Below are 19,622 nucleotides of genomic sequence, written 5' to 3' on the forward strand. Positions count from 1 at the left end.
CAAATATATCTACACACACATAAGGAAACATGTATAATGAGGTGGCAGATTACTGGGGGGGAGGGGAAGCACCAGTTAATAAATGGTGCTGGAATAATTAATTATTCAAATGTAAAAAATAGAATTGGGTCCCTACCTATATATCATATTCAGTAATGATTTCCAGATACGAACACTAAAATTCTCTTTAGAGAAAGAAGAAAAATTTTCTGACTTAGAGTTACAAGGAATTATTTTTAAGATACAAAATCACTGGGGCGCCTGGGTGGCGCAGTCGGTTAAGCGTCCGACTTCAGCCAGGTCACGATCTCGCGGTCCGTGAGTTCGAGCCCCTCGTCGGGCTCTAGGCTGATGGCTCAGAGCCTGGAGCCTGTTTCCGATTCTGTGTCTCCCTCTCTTTCTGCCCCTCCCCCGTTCATGCTCTGTCTCTCTCTGTCCCAAAAATAAATAAACGTTGAAAAAAAAAGAAAAAAGATACAAAATCACTAACCAGAAAAGATTTATACATTTGACTACATTAAAAATAAGAACTTCTCTTTATTAAAAGGTAATACAAACAGAATGAAAATACAAGCCACAAATGGAGCAAAGATTATTATTTAAAAAATTTTTTTTTAATGTTTATTTATTTTTGAGAGAGAGAGAGGTGCAGAGTATGAGTGGGGGAGGAGCAGAGAGAGAGGGAGACAGAATCTGAAGCAGGCTCCAGGCTCCCAGCTGTCAGCACAGAGCCCTAAGCAGGGCTTGAACTCATGAATTGTGAGATCATGACCTGAGCCAAAGTTGGATGCTTAATCGACTGGGCCACCCAGGCATTCCAGAGTAAAGATTATTTGTAACACTCATAACAGCGAAAGATCATTGTGGAGAATAAATAGGAAACCCCTATAAATTAACAACCCAAGAGAAAAATGGCCAAATTACAAGAACAGCCATTGCCAGATCAAGAAACGTAAGTTGCTAATAATCATATGAAGTCTTTTTTATACATCATAGTAATCAGGGACATGCAAAATTTAGGTCACAATGAAATACCTTTTGATGCTGACCAAATTGGCAAAAATTAAGGTCTGTTAATTGTTGGTAAATAAGGCAAAAGTGGTAAAAGAACTTTGAAAAACATTATGTAGTATTCTGTAAGGTTTTCATACTTCATGGCTTAGAAAATCCATTTTTTAGTGATACATCCCAGAAAATCTCTGCACTGATGTGCAAGGAGATATGTTAAAAATGCTCATAGCAGCTCTGATCTTAATAGAAAAAGGAAGGAAGGAAGGAAGGAAGGAAGGAAGGAAGGAACAAAAAGAAACAACATGATCGGTGATAGAATGTATAAATAAATTGTGGTATTTACCACTGATGCATGATGAAATACTGATAATGTGTACGTTAGTGAAAATGAACTATAGCAATATACTATATGGATGGTTCTTGGAAATATAATATTGAATGAAAAAAGCAAGTCTAGATTGCTATAGTGTGATAATTTTTATAGAGCTGTAAAACAAAATTAAGGAATATTTTGTTTATCCTGTGTAAAATTATATGTAAAAAAGCAAGACCTTGGTTAATTTTAAAAAATTCAGCAATGTTCTCTCTGTAAAGAAGCAGTAGAATAGAATGGGGGAAGTACAGAAGCAGATGCAGTGGTGTTAATAATGTTCTTCAACTGTGAGGGAGAGGAAGGGGGAAAAATGTTACAGAGAGGGAGTGAGGCAAACCATAAGGGACTCTTAAATACTGAGAACAAACTGAGGGTTGATGGGGGTGGGGGAGAGGGGAAAGTGGCTGATGGGCATTGAGGAGGGCACTTGTTGGGATGAGTACTGGGTGTTGTATGGAAACCAATTTGACAATAAACTATATTAAAAAATAATAAAAATAAAAAGTAATTTTGTCCTTAAAACAATAATGTTCTTCAAATGGGAGACGGGTTCAGTGGTTCAGCTAAAACATTTTTGTATCAAATAGACATTATCAAAAATAGGGAATCTATTGCTTTAGAAAGTTATATGTTCCTGTTAGTGAATGTAAATCTTCATTAACTCTAACATTCCCCTAGAATTTTTCAAAGTCTCATTTTTTTCAAGTCTTTAAATATTTGGTTAAGAATACAAAGTAATTTGGTGCTCCTTAAAGTAAACTTCTCAAAGATTCTTTATCTTGGAAATAGGCAATAGGCTGTGCCTTATCTTTTATAGATTAGAATTGGAATTTGATGTTTTTAGTGGGATAAACAAAGGAGTAGTGTTATCAAAAGCTCATCCTATTTATATAAAACCTTTATATGCAGCCTTAGAAAATTCTTAGAAATCTTTATCCATTCTAATATTGGGATATTATATATAATCAAGGAAAGACATTTTCTAAGTATAGAATGACTATTAAAACGTTTAATAGTTTCAAAAGTATACTGGAATAAAGATAACAATGTGAATGGTAGCCTGAGGTGGGAGAAACCAGAGGTCAAGAAAGCTCACTTCTAATCTCTGATCTCGTATTTCCTTTTGTGACCTGGGGAAAAAAATCATGATATCATGTCTAAGTATTTTTAAAAACGTATAAAATAATACACTAATTCTTTACCGACATACCTTTGAGTTGTTGTCAGGCCAAGACAAGATCATGTAAGTTAAAATTAAAAATGTTGTGCGCTTGTAACTAGAAGGATTTTGATTAACTTTCCTGGCATTTTTCAGTTTTACTTTCTCCTTGTGTGTTGAATTGCTTTTTCCTCTTAGAACCATATATTTTTAGTGGTATTAGCTGATGGCTATAATCATGTTATCTCCCTATAATTTATTTTACATAATTCAATAGTTGTCATAATTAACATTTGAAGATATTGAAGAAAATATTCTTTTCTCCTTAGAAACGAAAAAAGTGAATTTTAAAGATTTCATTGATACAATGATGACCAATACGGAACGCTTCTCTGAAAAATTATGTAAGAACATCACATTTTGTGCTTTTATTTACTTTTTCAAGTTTATTTATTTATTTTGAGAGACAGAGAAAGAGCAGGGGCAGGGCAGAGAGAGAGAAAGGGAGAGAGAGAGAATCCCAAGAAGCCTCCACACTGTCAGTACAGAGCCCAGTGCACAGCTCGATCTCACAAACCATGAGATCGTGACCTGAGCGGAACTCAAGAGTTGGACACACTTACCCGACTGAGCCACCCACCCCAACATATATTGTGCTTTTAGTGGACCAACTGGTGTGACAAACTTTAGAAGAGTGTAGTAGACTAAAAGAGGCAGTCATCCTGTAGGTCGTCAGCCAAACAGATGCCTGGCTTACTGCTGATGTTTGGTTTCAATCTTCTCTGTTCATGATTTCTAAATCTCGAGCACTTCCACGTGCAAATGAATTGAAAGTTTTTACGAGCTTGCTGTTTATCCTCACACTTACTATAAAGAGCTCGAACCGTGTATATAAAATTCCTTTTTGGAAGATGTAAAATGTCTTCCCAATTTGGGGAAGTGATGCCATCTAGTGACTAGCGCTGAGTACTCATATGCAGAATTTCCTCTTTCATTTGTTTATATATTTTTTTCCATCTTCCAATTTATTCAGTAATATTTACTGAGCCATTGTTATATATGCTTTCTGTTAAGCTGATGAGCTGTTAAGATGAGAAAGACAGTCTTGGCCACTCAGAAGCTCACTGTAAAGAAATATAAGGTCCTATATGTATATTTTAAATGGAGTGAAGTTAGTTTAAAAATTGAAGTGAAAAGTAGTATTTTGTTATTTTGTGCTTAGCTATTAGGTAATAGTGCGTTTTAAGTAACAGTTATTTTACCTTACACTAGAAATCAATTTAATTTGCTTTCTATACAAGGTGGAACATAATAGATTAATTGGATGAAGAGATTATTTGCATTGTTAGTCACTTCATTTATCCTGGGGATTTTAGTTTCATGGAGATAAAAAGTTTTTGTTTTTGTTTTTAAACATTTTTATTATTTATGAGAGACAGAGAAAGATAGAGCATGAGCCGGGGAGGGGCAGAAAGAGACAGAAACACAGAATCTAAGCAGACTCTAGGCTCTGAGCTTGTCAGCACAGAGCCCGACGTGGGGCTCGAACTCACAAACAGCGAGGTCTTGACCCAAGCCGAAGTAGGATGCTTAACCAACTGATCCACCCAGGCACTCTGAGTTAAAAAGTTTTATTAGCACAGAGTTGTATAGTATATTACATATACTATACTATAGTATAGTATATTATCTCATATCTATAGTTAAATTTCCTTTCTTGTTGTTAAATATTGCACATTTATATTCACTGCTTTCCTTTTTTCTTCATCTGGCTGCTCATTTCTTCACCAGACAGCTTATTGGTTCTGTATACCTCATTGGGACCTTCTATCCATTTATCCCTCAACTTCGTCCTTACCCACCAGTCTCCCTGTTTTCACTTTTCTTCCTTATCCACTTGAAAATCTCTGGTCTGTGTACCTCGAATACCCTAAAGTCTTCAGTACCCTAAATTGCCCTTTGGTTGCACCTGTCTGACAAAACTCCCAATGCTGGCTTCTCCTCGTGGCTGACATCATTTCTAGAGAAAATTATATAGCTCAGCAGATTGAACACTTTGAAATCTTGACCATCAGTGTCTGGTGGCCCTCAGCACTACCTAGGAATTATGCGATTCCCACCCTCTCCCAGTTAGTTTATTCTTTTACTCTCTGAAATAACTAATTAACAATCTCCATTCTCTCAAACTTCCATTCCTACTCCAACCTTAGCCCTTCTCACATTTAGCAGATAACTTAGCCTTTAAAAGGAAAATAGAAGCCTGTCACTCTTTTGATGACGTTAAGATATTTCCCAATATTTTCTCCTAAAAGTTTTTAAGTTTTTCTTTTTCATAGTTAAGTCTTTAATTCACCTGAAATTGATTTTTATGTTTAGAGTGAAATTGGGATCCAATTTAGTTTTTTTCCATAAAGATATTAGCTGGTGACAGGTTTATATTAATTCTTTGAGATTTATGTATTGTATAAATTGATTTGGAACCTGACACTCACACATGATGGCCTTGGGATTTAGGTTATCATTGGAGATTTTATTCCTTCTATCCACACCTCTGGCAGAGAACAGCCTTTCTTCTTGAATTCCTAAAAAGGTGACTAAAGTGTTTTTATTAATAATTTTCAGATAGAAAGATTTTCCGGGGCCCTGTCTTTTTTGGGAAAAGTTTTCAATTAGCAATAATCGCACCTCGGATAAACCTCATTGGCTATGATACTGCCACTGTGCAAAGCTGGGCCCTGTCTTTTTTTTTGTTTGTTTGTTTTGTATTAAAATTTTTTTTAATGTTTATTTATTTTTGAGAGAGCAAGAGACAAAGTGCGAACAGCGGATAGGCAGAGAGAGAGGGAGACACACAATCCGAAACAGGCTCCAGGTTCTGAGCTGTCAGCACAGAGCCCAATGGGGGACTCAAACTCACAAACTGAGAGATCGTGACCTGAGTTGAAGTCGACGCTTAACTGACTGAGCCACCCAGGCCCTGGTTTTAAGTAGGCATCTCAATTATAATTCTAGACTTGTCTGTACCAAGTAATAACAATAATACTTATTATATTACTCACATTTATTGAGGGTTTACTATGTGCCAGTACTGTTTTAAATAATTTTTATTTATTAACTCATTTAATTCTCACATCAACTCTATTATTTTTATTTTATGGGTGGGAAAACCACGGCACAGAGGTTAAAGAATTCACATAGCTAGTATGTGGTAGAATTAAGATTAGAACTCGGGTAGAGTGGTGCCTGGTTGGTTCAGTCAGTTGAGTGTCCGACTCTTGATTTTAGCTCAGGTCATGACCGCAGCGTTGTGAGATGGAGCCCCACATCAGGCTCTGTGCTGGGCATGGATCCTGCTTAAGATTCTATCTTGAGAGGCCCTGTGTCAGCTTGGCAGAGTGGTGCCACCCCAGAACCAGGTGTGTGGAGTGGGATCCTTTAAGATGTTGGGGTTTGAATCCCAGCTGAGTGCCTGGGAGGTGCAGGAGACTGTGGAGCGGGACAAACTGACCAGATCGTGCCTGTGCTGTGCTGTGCTGTGCTGTGCTGTGAGGGCTGCCTAACAGGGTGGTTTGGTCTAGGGAGGAGAAACTTCGATGATGCCATTTTCCTCCAATCACCAACATGGTGGGGCTTCAGGGAACAGGGCAGCAGGCCCCCGGTGGAGGTTGGACTGCTTACACCAAACCCTGCCTCACCATGCCTGGCAATTGCATATCTGCTGGAGGGAGAATTGACCCTTACCCAGTCAGAGGGTCCCTCCTCCAGACCAGCACAACCACTGGTTCCAGGGCACCATCGAACAACGGTCCGGCAGTTTTTCATTTTCTGATTTGATCTTTGGTAATACCTATTTTCTTTTCTCGTCTTTTCTCCTTCTTCTTCTTCCTTCCCTTCTCTATTTTGGTTGTTAATTTGTTTAATCAGGCATTTTTAATCTATGCATTTTACACCTCTTCTGTATCTCCTCCTTCTTTATTTTTCTCTCTCTCTCTAGATTAAGCCGTATAGTTTCTCTGATTCTCTGCCCGCTCAATTTTTTCTTCTCTTTCCCTGCCCCTGTCATTTCCCTCTTTCTATGGGATAAGGCTTCTTCCACCCCCTCCCCTTTTTAATTTTTTCCAGGGTTACGTCAATGAACAAATCAAAGCACGCCTGGTGGAAGGTCCAAACCACCACTGGGAGTAGGGGTATAAAGCAACCAGAGTCACAACAACAGAGAGCATGCGACACACTCCAAAAACACCTCCTGAAGGGTCAGGCCCTGGATAGTATATGACCCCTTTTTAACATAGTAGTACTCACAGGGGCAGGACACATAACAAACTATTAAAACACGTAAAAGACAGAAAACTAGACAAAATGACTAGACAGAAGAATTCTCAAAAATTCTAGGAAGAAATGACAGCCAGAAAAATTGCTCAAAACAGATATAAACAATATATCTAAACAAGAATTTGGAATAATCATCATAAGACTAAGAGCTGGGCTTTAAAAAACTATAGAAGACAGCAGAGAATCTATTGCTGCAGAGATCAAGGACACAAGAGATAGTCATGATGAATTAAGAAATGCAGTAAATGAGATGCAAAATAAACTAGATGCAGAGACAGCAAGGGTGAAGGAGCAGAGGGAAGAATAAGTGAAATAGAAGATAACATTATGGAAAATGATGAAGCTGAAAAAGAGAGAGAGAGGAAAATATTAGACCTTGAGGGGAGAATTAGAGACCTAAGTGATTCAATGAGATATAATAATATCTGTATCATAGGAGTTCCAGAAGGAGAAGAAAGAGAAAGGGGCAGAAGGTTTATTTCACCAAATTATAGTTGAGAGCTTCCCTAACCTGGGGAAGGAAGCAGACATCCAAGTCCAGGAGGCACAGAGAACTCCCTTCAGAATTAACAGAAACAGGTCAGCCCCAAGGCATATCATAGTGAAATTGGCAAAATACAAAGATAAAGAGAGAATTCTGAAAGCAGCTAGGGACAAATGGGCCTTAACCTACAAGGGCAGACACATAAGGGTAGTAGCAGACCTGTCCACTGAAACTTGGCAGGCCACAAGGGAGTAGCTGGAAATATTCAATGTGCTGAATAGGAAAAATATGCAGCCAGGAATCCTTTATCCATCAAGGCTGTCATTCAGAATGAAGGAGAGATCAAGTCTTTTCCAGACAAACAAAAACTGAAGGAATTCATGACCATTAAACCAACCCTGCAGGCACTCTGTGAGTGGAATGCTGCAAAGACTACAAAGGACCAGAGACATTGCCACAATCATGAAACCTACAGATAACACAATGACACTAAATACATATCTTTCAGTCATAACTCTGAATGTAAATGGGCTAAATGCCCCAATCAAAAGGCATAGGGTATCAAAATGGATAAAAAACCAAGTTCCATCTATATGCTGTCTACAAGAGACTCATTTTAGACCTGAGGACACCTGAAAATTGGAAGTGAGGGGATGGAGAACCATATATCATGCTACTGGAAGCCAAAAGAAAGCTGGAATAGCCATACTTATATCAGACAAACTAGATTTTAAAGTAAAGACGGTAGCAAATGATAAAGAAGGACATTATTGTCATAATTAAGGGGCCTATCCATCAAGAAGAGATAACAATCATAAATGTTTATGCCCCCAACTTGATAGAACCCAAATTTATAAATTAATCACAAGCATAAGCAATCTTACTGATAATAATACGGTAATTGTAGATGACTTTATTTTTTTTCAGTATATGAAATTTATTGTCAAATTGGTTTCCATACAACACCCAGTGCTCATCCCAAAAGGTGCCCTCCTCAGTACCCATCACCCACCCTCCCCTCCCTCCCACCCCCCATCAACCCTCAGTTTGGTCTCAGTTAAGAGTCTCTTATGCTTTGGCTCTCTCCCATTCTAACCTCTTTTTTTTTTTTTTCTCCTTCCCCTCCCCCATGGGTTTCTGTTAAGTTTCTTAGGATCCACGTAAGAGTAAAACCATATGGTATCTGTCTTTCTCTGTATGGCTTATTTCACTTAGCATCACACTCTCCAGTTCCATCCACGTTGCTACAAAAGGCCATGTTTCATTTTTTCTCACTGTCACGTAGTATTCCATTGTGTATATAAACCACAATTTCTTTATCCATTCATCAGTTGATGGACATTTAGGCTCTTTCCATAATTTGGCTATTGTTGAGAGTGCTGCTATAAACATTGGGGTACAAGTGCCCCTATGCATCAGTAGTCCTGTATCCCTTGGGTAAATTCCTAGCAGTGCTATTGCTGGGTCATAGGGTAGGTCTATTTTTAATTTTTTGAGGAACATCCACACTGTTTTCCAGAGCGGCTGCACCAATTTGCATTCCCACCAGCAGTGCAAGAGGGTTCCCGTTTCCCCACATCCTCTCCAGCATCTATAGTTTCCTGATTTGTTCATTTTGGCCACTCTGACTGGCGTGAGGTGATATCTGAGTGTGGTTTTGATTTGTATTTCCCTGATGAGGAGCGACGCGAGCATCTTTTCATGTGCCTGTTGGCCATCCGGATGTCTTCTTTAGAGAAGTGTCTATTCATGTTTTCTGCCCATTTCTTCACTGGGTTATTTGTTTTTCGGGTGTGGAGTTTGGTGACCTCTTTATAGATTTTGGATACTAGCCCTTTGTCCGATATGTCATTTGCAAATATATTTTCCCATTCTGTTGGTTGCCTTTTAGTTTTGTTGGTTGTTTCCTATGCTGTGCAGAAGCTTTTTGTCTTCATAAGGCCCCAGTAGTTCATTTTTGCTTTTAATTCCCTTGCCTTTGGGGATGTGTCAAGTAAGAAATTGCTACGACTGAGGTCAGAGAGGTCTTTTCCTGCTTTCTCCTCTAGGATTTTGATGGTTTCCTGTCTCACATTCAGGTCCTTTATCCATTTTGAGTTTATTTTTGTGAATGGTGTGAGAAAGTGGTCTAGTTTCATTCTTCTGCAGGTTGCGCTCCAGTTCTCCCAGCACCAATTGTTAAAGAGACTGTCTTTTTTCCATTGGATGTTCTTTCCTGCTTTGTCAAAGATGAGTTGGCCATACGTTTGTGGGTCTAGTTCTGGGGTTTCTATTCTATTCCATTGGCCTATGTGTCTGTTTTTGTGCCAATACCATGCTGTCTTGATGATTATAGCTTTGTAGTAGAGGCTAAAGTCTGGGATTGTGATGCCTCCTGCTTTGGTCTTCTTCAAAATTCCTTTGGCTATTCGGGGCCTTTTGTGGTTCCATATGAATTTTAGGATTGCTTGTTCTAGTTTCGAGAAGAATGCTGGTGCAATTTTGATTGGGATTGCATTGAATGTGTAGATAGCTTTGGGTAGTATTGACATTTTGAAAATATTTATTCTTCCAATCCATGAGCACGGAATGTTTTTCCATTTCTTTATATCTTCTTCAATTTCCTTCATAAGCTTTCTATAATTTTCAGCTTACAGATCTTTTACATCTTTAGTTAGATTTATCCCTAGGTATTTTATGCTTCTTGGTGCCATTGTGAATGGGATCAGTTTCTTTATTTGTCTTTCTGTTGCTTCATTGTTAGTGTATAAGAATGCAACTGATTTCTGTACATTGATTTTGTATCCTGCAACTTTGCTGAATTCATGTATCAGTTCTAGCAGACTTTTGGTGGAGTCGATCGGATTTTCCATGTATAATAACATGTCTTCTGCAAAAAGTAAAAGCTTAACTTCATCTTTGCCAATTTTGATGCCTTTGATTTCCTTTTGTTGTCTGATTGCTGATGCTAGAACTTCCAACACTGTGTTAAACAACAGCGGTGAGAGTGGACATCCCTGTCGTGTTCCTGATCTCAGGGAAAAAGCTCTCAGTTTTTCCCCATTGAGGATGATGTTAGCTGTGGGCTTTTCATAAATAGCTCTTATGATGTTTAAGTATGCTCCTTCTATCCTGACTTTCTCGAGGGTTTTTATTAGGAAAGGATGCTGAATTTTGTCAAATGCCTTTTCTGCATCGATTGACAGGATCATATGGTTCTTATCTTTTCTTTTATTAATGTGATGTATCACAATGATTGATTTGCGAATGTTGAACCAGCCTTGCAGCCCAGGAATGAATCCCACTTGATCATGGTGAATAATTCTTTTTAGAAGCTGTTGAATTCAATTTGCTAGTATCTTATTGAGAATTTTTGCATCCATATTCATCAGGGATATTGGCCTATAGTTCTCTTTTATTACTGGGTCTCTGTCTGGTTTAGGAATCAAAGTAATACTGGCTTCATAGAATGGGTCTGGAAGTTTTCCTTCCCTTTCTATTTTTTGGAATAGCTTGAGAAGGATAGGTAGTATCTCTGCTTTAAACGTCTGGTAGAACTCCCCTGGGAAGCCATCTGGTCCTGGACTCTTATTTGTTGGGAGATTTTTGATAAGTGATTCAATGTCGTCGCTGGTTATGGGTCTGTTCAAGCTTTCTATTTCCTCCTGATTGAGTTTTGGAAGTGTGTGAGTGTTTAGGAATTTGTCCATTTCTTCCAGGTTGTCCAGTTTGTTGGCATATAATTTTTCATAGTATTCCCTGATAATTGCTTGTATCTCTGAGGGATTGGTTGTAATAATTCCATTTTCATTCATGATTTTATCTATTTGGGTCCTCTCCCTTTTCTTTTTGAGAAGCCTGGCTAGAAGTTTCTCAATTTTGTTTATTTTTTCAAAAAACCAACTCTTGGTTTCATTGATCTGCTCTACAGTTTTTTAGATTCTGTATTGTTTATTTATGCTCTGATCTTTATTATTTCTCTTCTTCTTCTGGGTTTAGGCTGTCTTTGCTGTTCTGCTTCTATTTCCTTTAGGTGTGCTGTTAGATTTTGTATTTGGGATTTTTCTTGTTCCTTGAGATAGGCCTGGATCGCAATGTATTTTCCTCTCAGGACTGCCTTCGCTGCGTCCCAAAGCGTTTGGATTGTTGTATTTTCATTTTCGCTTGTTTCCATATATTTTTAAATTTCTTCTCTAATTGCCTGGTTGACCCACTCATCCGTTAGTAGGGTGTTCTTTAACCTCCATGCTTTTGGAGGTTTTCCAGACTTTTTCCTGTGGTTGATTTCAAGCTTCATAGCATTGTGGTCTGAAAGTATGCATGGTATGATCTCAATTCTTGTATACTTATGAAGGGCTGTTTTGTGACCCAGTATGTGATCTATCTTGGAGAATGTTCCATGTGCACTCGAGAAGAAAGTATATTCTGTTGCTTTGGGATGCAGAGTTCTAAATATATCTGTCAAGTCCATCTGATCCAATGTCTCATTCCGGGCCCTTGTTTCTTTATTGACCGTGTGTCTAGATGATCTATCCATTTCTGTAAGTGGAGTGTTAAAGTCCCCTGCAATGACCACATTCTTATCAATAAGGTTGCTTATGTTTGTGAGTAATTGTTGTATATATTTGGGGGCCCCCGTATTTGGCGCATAGACATTTATAATTATTAGCTCTTCCTGATGGATAGACCCTGTAATTATTATATCATGCCCTTCTTCATCTCTTGTTACAGCCTTTAATTTAAAATCTAGTTTGTCTCATATAAGTATGGCTATTTCAGCTTTCTTTTGACTTCCAGTGGCATGATAAATACTTCTCCATCCCCTCACTCTCAATCTGAAGGTGTCCTCAGGTCTAAAATGAGTCTCTTGTAGAAAGCAAATAGATGGGTCTTGCTTTTTTATCCATTCTGATACCCTATGTCTTTTGGTTGGCGCATTTAGTCCATTTACATTCAGTGTTATTATAGAAAGATATGGGTTTAGAGTCATTGTGATGTCTGTAGGTTTCATGCTTGTAGTGATGTCTCTGGTACTTTGTCTCACAGGATCCCCCTTAGGATCTCTTGTAGGGCTGGTTTAGTGGTGACGAATTCCTTCAGATTTTGTTTGTTTGGGAAGACCTTTATCTCTCCTTCTATTCTAAATGACAGACTTGCTGGATAAAGGATTCTCAGCTGCATATTTTTTCTGTTCATCACATTGAAGATACTCCTGCCATTCCTTTCTGGCCTGCCAAGTTTCAGAAGAGAGATCGGTCACAAGTCTTATCGGTCTCCCTTTATATTACGAGCACATTTATCCCTTGCTGCTTTCAGAATTTTCTCTTTATCCTTGTATTTTGCTAGTTTCACTATGATATGTCATGTAGAAGATCAATTCAAGTTACGTCTGAAGGGAGTTCTCTGTGCCTCTTGGATTTCTATGCCCTTTTCCTTCTCCAGATCAGGGAAGTTCTCAGCTATGATTTCTTCAAGTACACCTTCAGCACCTTTCCCTCTCTCTTCCTCCTCTGGAATACCAATTATGCGTTGATTATTTCCCTTTAGTGCATCATTTAGTTCTCTAGTTTTCTCCTCATACTCCTGGATTTTTTTAATCTTTTTCTCAGCTCTTTTTCCATAATTTTATCTTCTAGTTCACCTATTCTCTCCTCTGCCTCTTCAATCTGAGCCGTGGTTGTTTCCATTTTATTTTGCAGCTTATTTATAGCATTTTTTAGCTCCTCCTGGCTGTTCCTTAGTCCCTTGATCTCTGTAGCAATAGATTCTCTGCTGTCCTCTATACTGTTTTCAAGCCCAGCAATTAATTTTATGACTATTATTGTATATTCACTTTCTGTTATATTGTTTAAATCCTTTTTGATCAGTTCATTAGCTGTTGTTATTTCCTGGAGATTCTTTTGAGGGGAATTCTTCCATTTCATCATTTTGGATAGTCCCTGGAGTGGTGCGGGACTGCAGGGCATTTCCCCTGTGCTGTCTTGAATAACTTGCATTGGTGGGTGGGGCCGCAGTCAGACCTGATGTCTGCCCCCAGCCCACTGCTGGGGCCACAGTCAGACTGGTGTGTACCTTCTCTTCCCCTCTCCTAGGGGCAGGATTCACTGTGGGGTGGCGTGGCCCGTCTGGGCTACTTGCACACTGCCAGGCTTATGGTGCTGGGGATCTGGCGTATTAGCTGTGGTGGATCGGCAAGGTGCATAGGGGCGGGAGGGGCAGGCTCAGCTAGCTTATCCTTCTGTGATCAGCTTTGGGAGGAGCCCTGCAGCACCAGGAGGGAGTCAGATCCGCCTCCGGTGGGATGGATCTGCAGAAGCACAACGTTGGATGTTTGTGCGGTGCAAGCAAGTTCCCTGGCAGGAACTGGTTCCCTTTGGGATTTTGGCTGGGGGATGGGCAAGGGAGATGGCACTGGCGAGCGCCTTTGTTCCCCACCAAGCTGAGCTTTGCTGTCCGGGGCTCAACAACTCTCACTCCCGTTGTCCTCCAGCCTTCCCGCTCTCTGAGCAGAGCTGTTAACTTATAACCTTCCAGATGTTAAGTCCCGCTTGCTGTCCGAACACACTCCGTCCGGCCCCTCTGCTTTTGCAAGCCAGACTCGGGGCCTCTGCTTGGCCGACAGGCTGCCCCTCTGCCCCGACTCCCTCCCGCCAGTCTGTAGCATGCACCGCCTTCCACCCTTCCTGCCCTCTTCTGTGGTTCTCTTGTCTACGCTTGGCTCTGGAAAATCCGTTCTGCTAGTCTTCTGGTAGTTTTCTGGGTTATTTAGGCAGGTGTAGGTGGAATCTAAGTGATCAGCAGGATGTGGTGAGCCCAGCGTCCACCTACGCCACCATCTTCCCTGTAGATGACTTTCATACTCCACTTACAGTAATGGAGAGATGACCTAGGCAGAAAATTAATAAAGAAACAATGGTCTTGAATGATACACTGGACCAGATGGACTTGACAAATATATTCAGAACTTTTTATCCAAAGCAGCAGAATACACATTTGTCTCGAGTGCACATGGAACATTCTCCAAAATAGATCATATACTGGGTCACAAAGCAGCCCTAAATAAATATAAAAGGATTGAGATCATACCATGCATATTTTCAGATCACAATGCTATGAAACTTGAAATCAACCACAAGACAAAATTTGGAAAGCCTCCTAATGCATGGAGGTTAAAGAACATCCTACTAAAGAATCAGTGGGTCAATTAGGCAGTTAAAGAAGAAATTTAAAAATATATGGAAGCAAATGAAAATGAAAATATAACATTCCCAACCCTTTGGGATGCAGCAAAGGCAGTCCTAAGAGGAAAATACACTGCAATCCAGGCCTATCTCAAGAAACAAGAAAAATCCCAAATACAGAATCTACCCTCACACCTAAAGGAACTAGAAGCAGAGCAGCAAAGAAACCCCAAAGCCAGCAGAAGAAGAGAAATAATAAAGATTAGAGCAGAACTAAACAAAAAACACAGTAGAACAGATCAATTAATCTAAGAGGTGGCTTTTGGAAACAATAAACAAAATTGATAAAACCCTAGCCAGACTTCTCAAAAAGAAAAGAGAGAGAACCCAAATTGATAAAATCACAGATGAAAGAGGAGAGATCACAACCAACACCACAGAAATACAATTATTAGAGAATACTGTGAAAAATTATATGCCAACGAACTGGACAATCTGTAAGAAATTGGACAAATTCCTAGACACCCACACACTACCAAAACTCAAACTGGAAGAAACAGAAAATTTGAACAGACCCACAACCAGTGAAGAAATTGAATCAGTTATCAAAAATATCCCAACAAATGAGTCCCAACAAATGGGCCAGATGGCTACCCATGGGACTTCTACCAGACATTTAAAGCAGAGTTAGTACCTATTCTTCTCAAGCTGTTCCAAACAATAGAAATGGAAGGAAGGCTTCTGGACTAATTCTATGTAGCCAGCATTACCTTGATTCCCAAGCCAGACAGAGACCCCACTAAAAAGGAGAATTACAGGCCAATATCCCCGATGAACATGGATGCAAAAATTCTCAACAAGATACTAGCAAATTGAATTCAACAGTATATTAAAAGAATTATTAACCATGATCAAGTGGGATTCATTCCTGAGCTGCAGGACTGGTTCAGTATTCGCAAATCAACCAATGTGGTATATCGCATAGATAGAAGAAAGGATAAGAACAATATGATCCTGTCAATAGATGCAGAAAAAGCATCTGACAAAATACAGCATCATTAGTAAAAACCCTCCAGAAAGTTGGGATAGAAGGAACATATCTTAACATCAAATCTACATATGAAAAGTCCAAGCTAATATCCTCAAATCTACATATGAAAAGTCCAAGCTAATATCCTCAATGGGGAAAACTGAGAGTTTACCCCCTGAGATCAGGAATACAACAGGGATGTCTGCTCTCACCACTGTTGTTTAATATAGTGTTGGAAGTCCTAACCTCAGCAATCAGACAACAAAAGGTAATAAAAGGCATCCAAATTGGCAAAGAAGTCAAACTTTCATTTTTTGCAGATGACATGATACTCTACATGGAAAACTCAAAAGACTCCACCAAAAAACTTCTAGAACTGATACATGAATTCAGCAAAGTCGTAGGATATAAAACCAATGTACGGAAATTGGTTGCATTTCTATACACCAAGAATGAAGCAATAGTAAGAGAAATCAAAGAATCGATCCCATTTACAATTGTATTAAGAACCATAAAATACCTAGGAATAAGTTTAACCAAAGAGGTAAAAGATCTGTATGCTGAAAACTGTAGAAAACTTATGAAAGAAATTGAAGAAGACACAAAGAAATGGAAAGGCATTCCAGGCTCACAGATTGGAAGAAAAAATATTGTTAAAATGTGGATAGTACCCAAAGCAATCTACACATTCAGTGTAATCCCACTCAAAATTGCACCAGCATTCTTCTCAGAGCTAGAACAAACAATCTTTCAATTTGTAGGGAACCACACAAGACCCCGAATAGCCAAAGTAATGTTGAACAGGAAAACCAAAGTAGGAAGCATCACAATCCCAGACTTCAGCCTCTACTACAAAGCTGTAATCATCAAGACAGTATGGTATTGGCACAAAAATAGGCACATAGACCAGTGGAATAGAATACAGAACCCAGAATTGGACCCACAAATGTATGGCCAACTAATCTTTGATGAAGCAGGGAAGAGTATCCAAGGAAAAAAAGAAAGTCTCTTTAGCAAATGGTGCTGGAAGAACTGTACAGTAACATGCAGAAGAATGAAACTGGACCACTCTCTCATACCATACACAAAAATAAACTCAAAGTGGATGAAGGGCCTAAATGTGAGACAGGAAACCATCAAAACCCTAGAGGGGAAAACAGTCAACAACCTCTTTGACCTCAGCCACAGCAACTTCTTACTTGATATGTCTCTGAAGGCAAGGGAGATAAAAGCAAAAATGAACTATTGGGACCTCATCAAGATAAAAAGTTTCTGCACAGCAAAGGAAACAATCAACAAAACTAAAAGGCAACTGATCGAATGGAAGAAGATATTTACAAATGACATATCAGATAAAGGGTTAGTATCCAAAATCTATAAAGAACTTACCAAGCTCAACACCCGACAAACAAACCAGTGAAGAAATGGACAGATGACATGAGCAAATACTTTTCCAAAGAAGACATGCAGATGGCCAGCAGACACATGAAAAGATTCTCAACATCGCTCATCATTAGGGAAATACAAATCAAAACCACACTGAGATACCACCTCACACAGGTCAGAGTGGCTAAAATTAACAACTCAGGAAACAACAGATGTTGGTGAGGATGTGGAGAAATGGGAGCCCTCTTGCACTTTTGGTAGGAGTGCAAACTGGTGCAGCCTCTCTGGAAAACAGTGTAGAGGTTCCTCAAGAAATTAAAAATAGAATTACCCTACAACCCAGCAATAGCACTACTAGGAATTTATCCAAAGGATACAGGAGTGCTGATTCATAGGGGCACATGTACCCCAATGTTTATAATAGCACTATCAACAATAGCCACATTATGGAAAGAGCCAATGTCTATCCACTGATGAATGGATAAAAAAGATGTGATACACACACACACACACACACACACACACACACACACACACACACACACACCAGAATACTACCGGCAATGAGAAAGAATGAAATCTTGCCATTTGCAACAACATGGATGGAACTGGAGGGTATTATGTTAAGTGAAATAAGTCAGAGCAAGAGAGATATCATGTTTTCACTTATATGTAGAATTTGAGAAACTTAACCGAAGACCATGAGGGAAGGGAAGAGGAAAAAATAGTTTCAAACAAAGAGGGAGGAAGGCAAACCATAAGAGACTCCTGAATACAGAGAACAGACTGAGGATTGATGGGGAGACGGTGGGGGAGGGGTAAATGGGTGATGGGCATTGAGGAGGGTAGTTGTTGGGATGAGTACTGGGTGTTGTATGTAAGCGATGAATCATGGGAATCTACTCTTAAAGCCAAGAGCACACTGTATGTTAGCTAACTTGACAATAAGTTATATTTAAAAAAAAAAAGCATTCTGTCTCTCTCTCTCTCTCTCTCTCTGCCCCTCTCCCATATGCACACACTCTGTCTCTCTCTCTCTCAAAAAAAAAAAGGCAACTCATGGGGCGCCTGGGTGGCTCAGTCAGTTAAGCATCTGACTGTTGATCTCAGCTCAGATCATGATTTCACAGTTTGTGAGCTCAAGCCCTGCATCAGGCTCCATGCAACGGTGAGAAGCCTACTTGGGATTCCCTCTCTCTGCCCCTTCCGCATGCTCTCTCTCTCTCTCTCTCTCTCACTCAAAATAAATGAATTAATTAAAAAAAAAAGCAACTCAGAGCTTATGTTCTCTACTTATGCGTTATACCATCTGACTGCCATGGCGTCAGCTCAGGCACACACACAGTAATTCTTCCTCACTTCTGGCATCTGGTGATTTCCCTTTCTATTGAGCTTAGCATTCAGTTGTTTAGGCTGAAAAGTTAGGAGTCATTCTTGGTCTTTTCTTTCCTTATGGCCCTAGCTCCACCACTTCCACTTCCCTGATTCAATTCATCACCAAATATTATTTTTATTGATATTTTAACTCAGTATAGAGTGTGTTTTGCATTGGAAATTGAAGGGGAATCTGGCTATCGTCATTCTATATTGCCAGTTCTCTCTTTATAGGGGGCACCTGGGTGGCTCAGTCGGCTAAGCATTCGACTATGCCTCAGGTCATGATCATGCTGTTCATGAGCCCTGTGTCAGGCTCTGTGCTGTTTGAGCTGTTTGAGCCCTGTGTCAGGCTCTGTGCTGACAGCTCAGAGCCTGGAACCTGCTTCAGATTCTGTGTCTCCCTCTCTCTCTGTCCCTCTCCAGCTCATGCTCTGTCTCTCTCTCTCTCTCTCAAAAATAAACATTCAAAAATAAAAAATAAAAACACTCATTCATGGGGTGACTTTGTGGCTCAGTTGGTTGAGCATCCAACTCTTGATTTTGGCTCAGGTCATGGTCTCACAGTTTCATGGGTTCAAGCCCTATGTTGGGCTCTGTGCTGACTGACAGCATGGAGCCTGCTTGGGATTCTCTGTCTCCCACTGTCTCTCTGTCCCTTCCCTGCTCTCATTCTCTCTGTCTCTCTCAAAATAGAAATAAAATAAACTTAAAAAAACCCCACTCATTCAGGTTTTTGACCTTGACATTCCACCTTAGCTTTTTACAAAAGTGTAATCTCACTTTGTTAACTCCATTTGCCAATTTTCTATTTTCATCTTGTTTACCTCTAGTAGTCTTTTTTAACTCAAGTATAATTAACATACAGTATTACATTAGTTTCAGGTGTGCAGCATAATGATTCAACCATTCTTATTTAAAAAAAATTTTTTTTTCAACATTTATTTATTTTTGGGACAGAGAGAGACAGAACATGAACGGGGGAGGGGCAGAGAGAGAGGGAGACACAGAATCGGAAACAGGCTCCAGGCTCTGAGCCAACAGCCCAGAGCCTGACGCGGGGCTCGAACTCACGGGCCGCGAGATCGTGACCTGGCTGAAGTCGGACGCTTAACCGACTGCGCCACCCAGGCGCCCCAACCATTCTTATTTTTAAATTTTTTTTTTCAACGTTTATTTATTTTTGGGACAGAGAGAGACAGAGCATGAATGGGGGAGGGGCAGAGAGAGAGGGAGACACAGAATCGGAAACAGGCTCCAGGCTCTGAGCCATCAGCCCAGAGCCCGACGCGGGGCTCGAACTCGCCGACCGC

At 39.7% G+C, this 19,622-nt stretch overlaps 1 protein-coding gene and 1 pseudogene across 20 annotated transcripts in view; one reads left to right on the forward strand and one right to left on the reverse strand.

The window, feature by feature from the left end:
• Positions 1 to 19,622, forward strand: part of EFCAB3 (EF-hand calcium binding domain 3) — a 477,549-nt gene that overhangs the window by 74,551 nt on the left and 383,376 nt on the right. For all 20 annotated transcript variants that reach the window (XR_007147003.1, XM_047833629.1, XM_047833634.1 and 17 more), the window contains one exon: positions 2,873 to 2,947. Coding sequence is in view for 19 of the 20 variants with exons in the window: in XM_047833629.1 (XP_047689585.1) it covers positions 2,873 to 2,947 (75 nt within the window). In the remaining variant the exon portion in view is untranslated. The remainder of the gene's footprint in view (positions 1 to 2,872; positions 2,948 to 19,622) is intronic.
• LOC125152286 (uncharacterized) lies at positions 5,147 to 5,273 on the reverse strand (annotated as a pseudogene).

This window comes from Prionailurus viverrinus, chromosome E1 (genome assembly GCF_022837055.1).
Source record: "Prionailurus viverrinus isolate Anna chromosome E1, UM_Priviv_1.0, whole genome shotgun sequence".
Classification (NCBI taxonomy): Eukaryota; Metazoa; Chordata; class Mammalia; order Carnivora; family Felidae; genus Prionailurus; species Prionailurus viverrinus.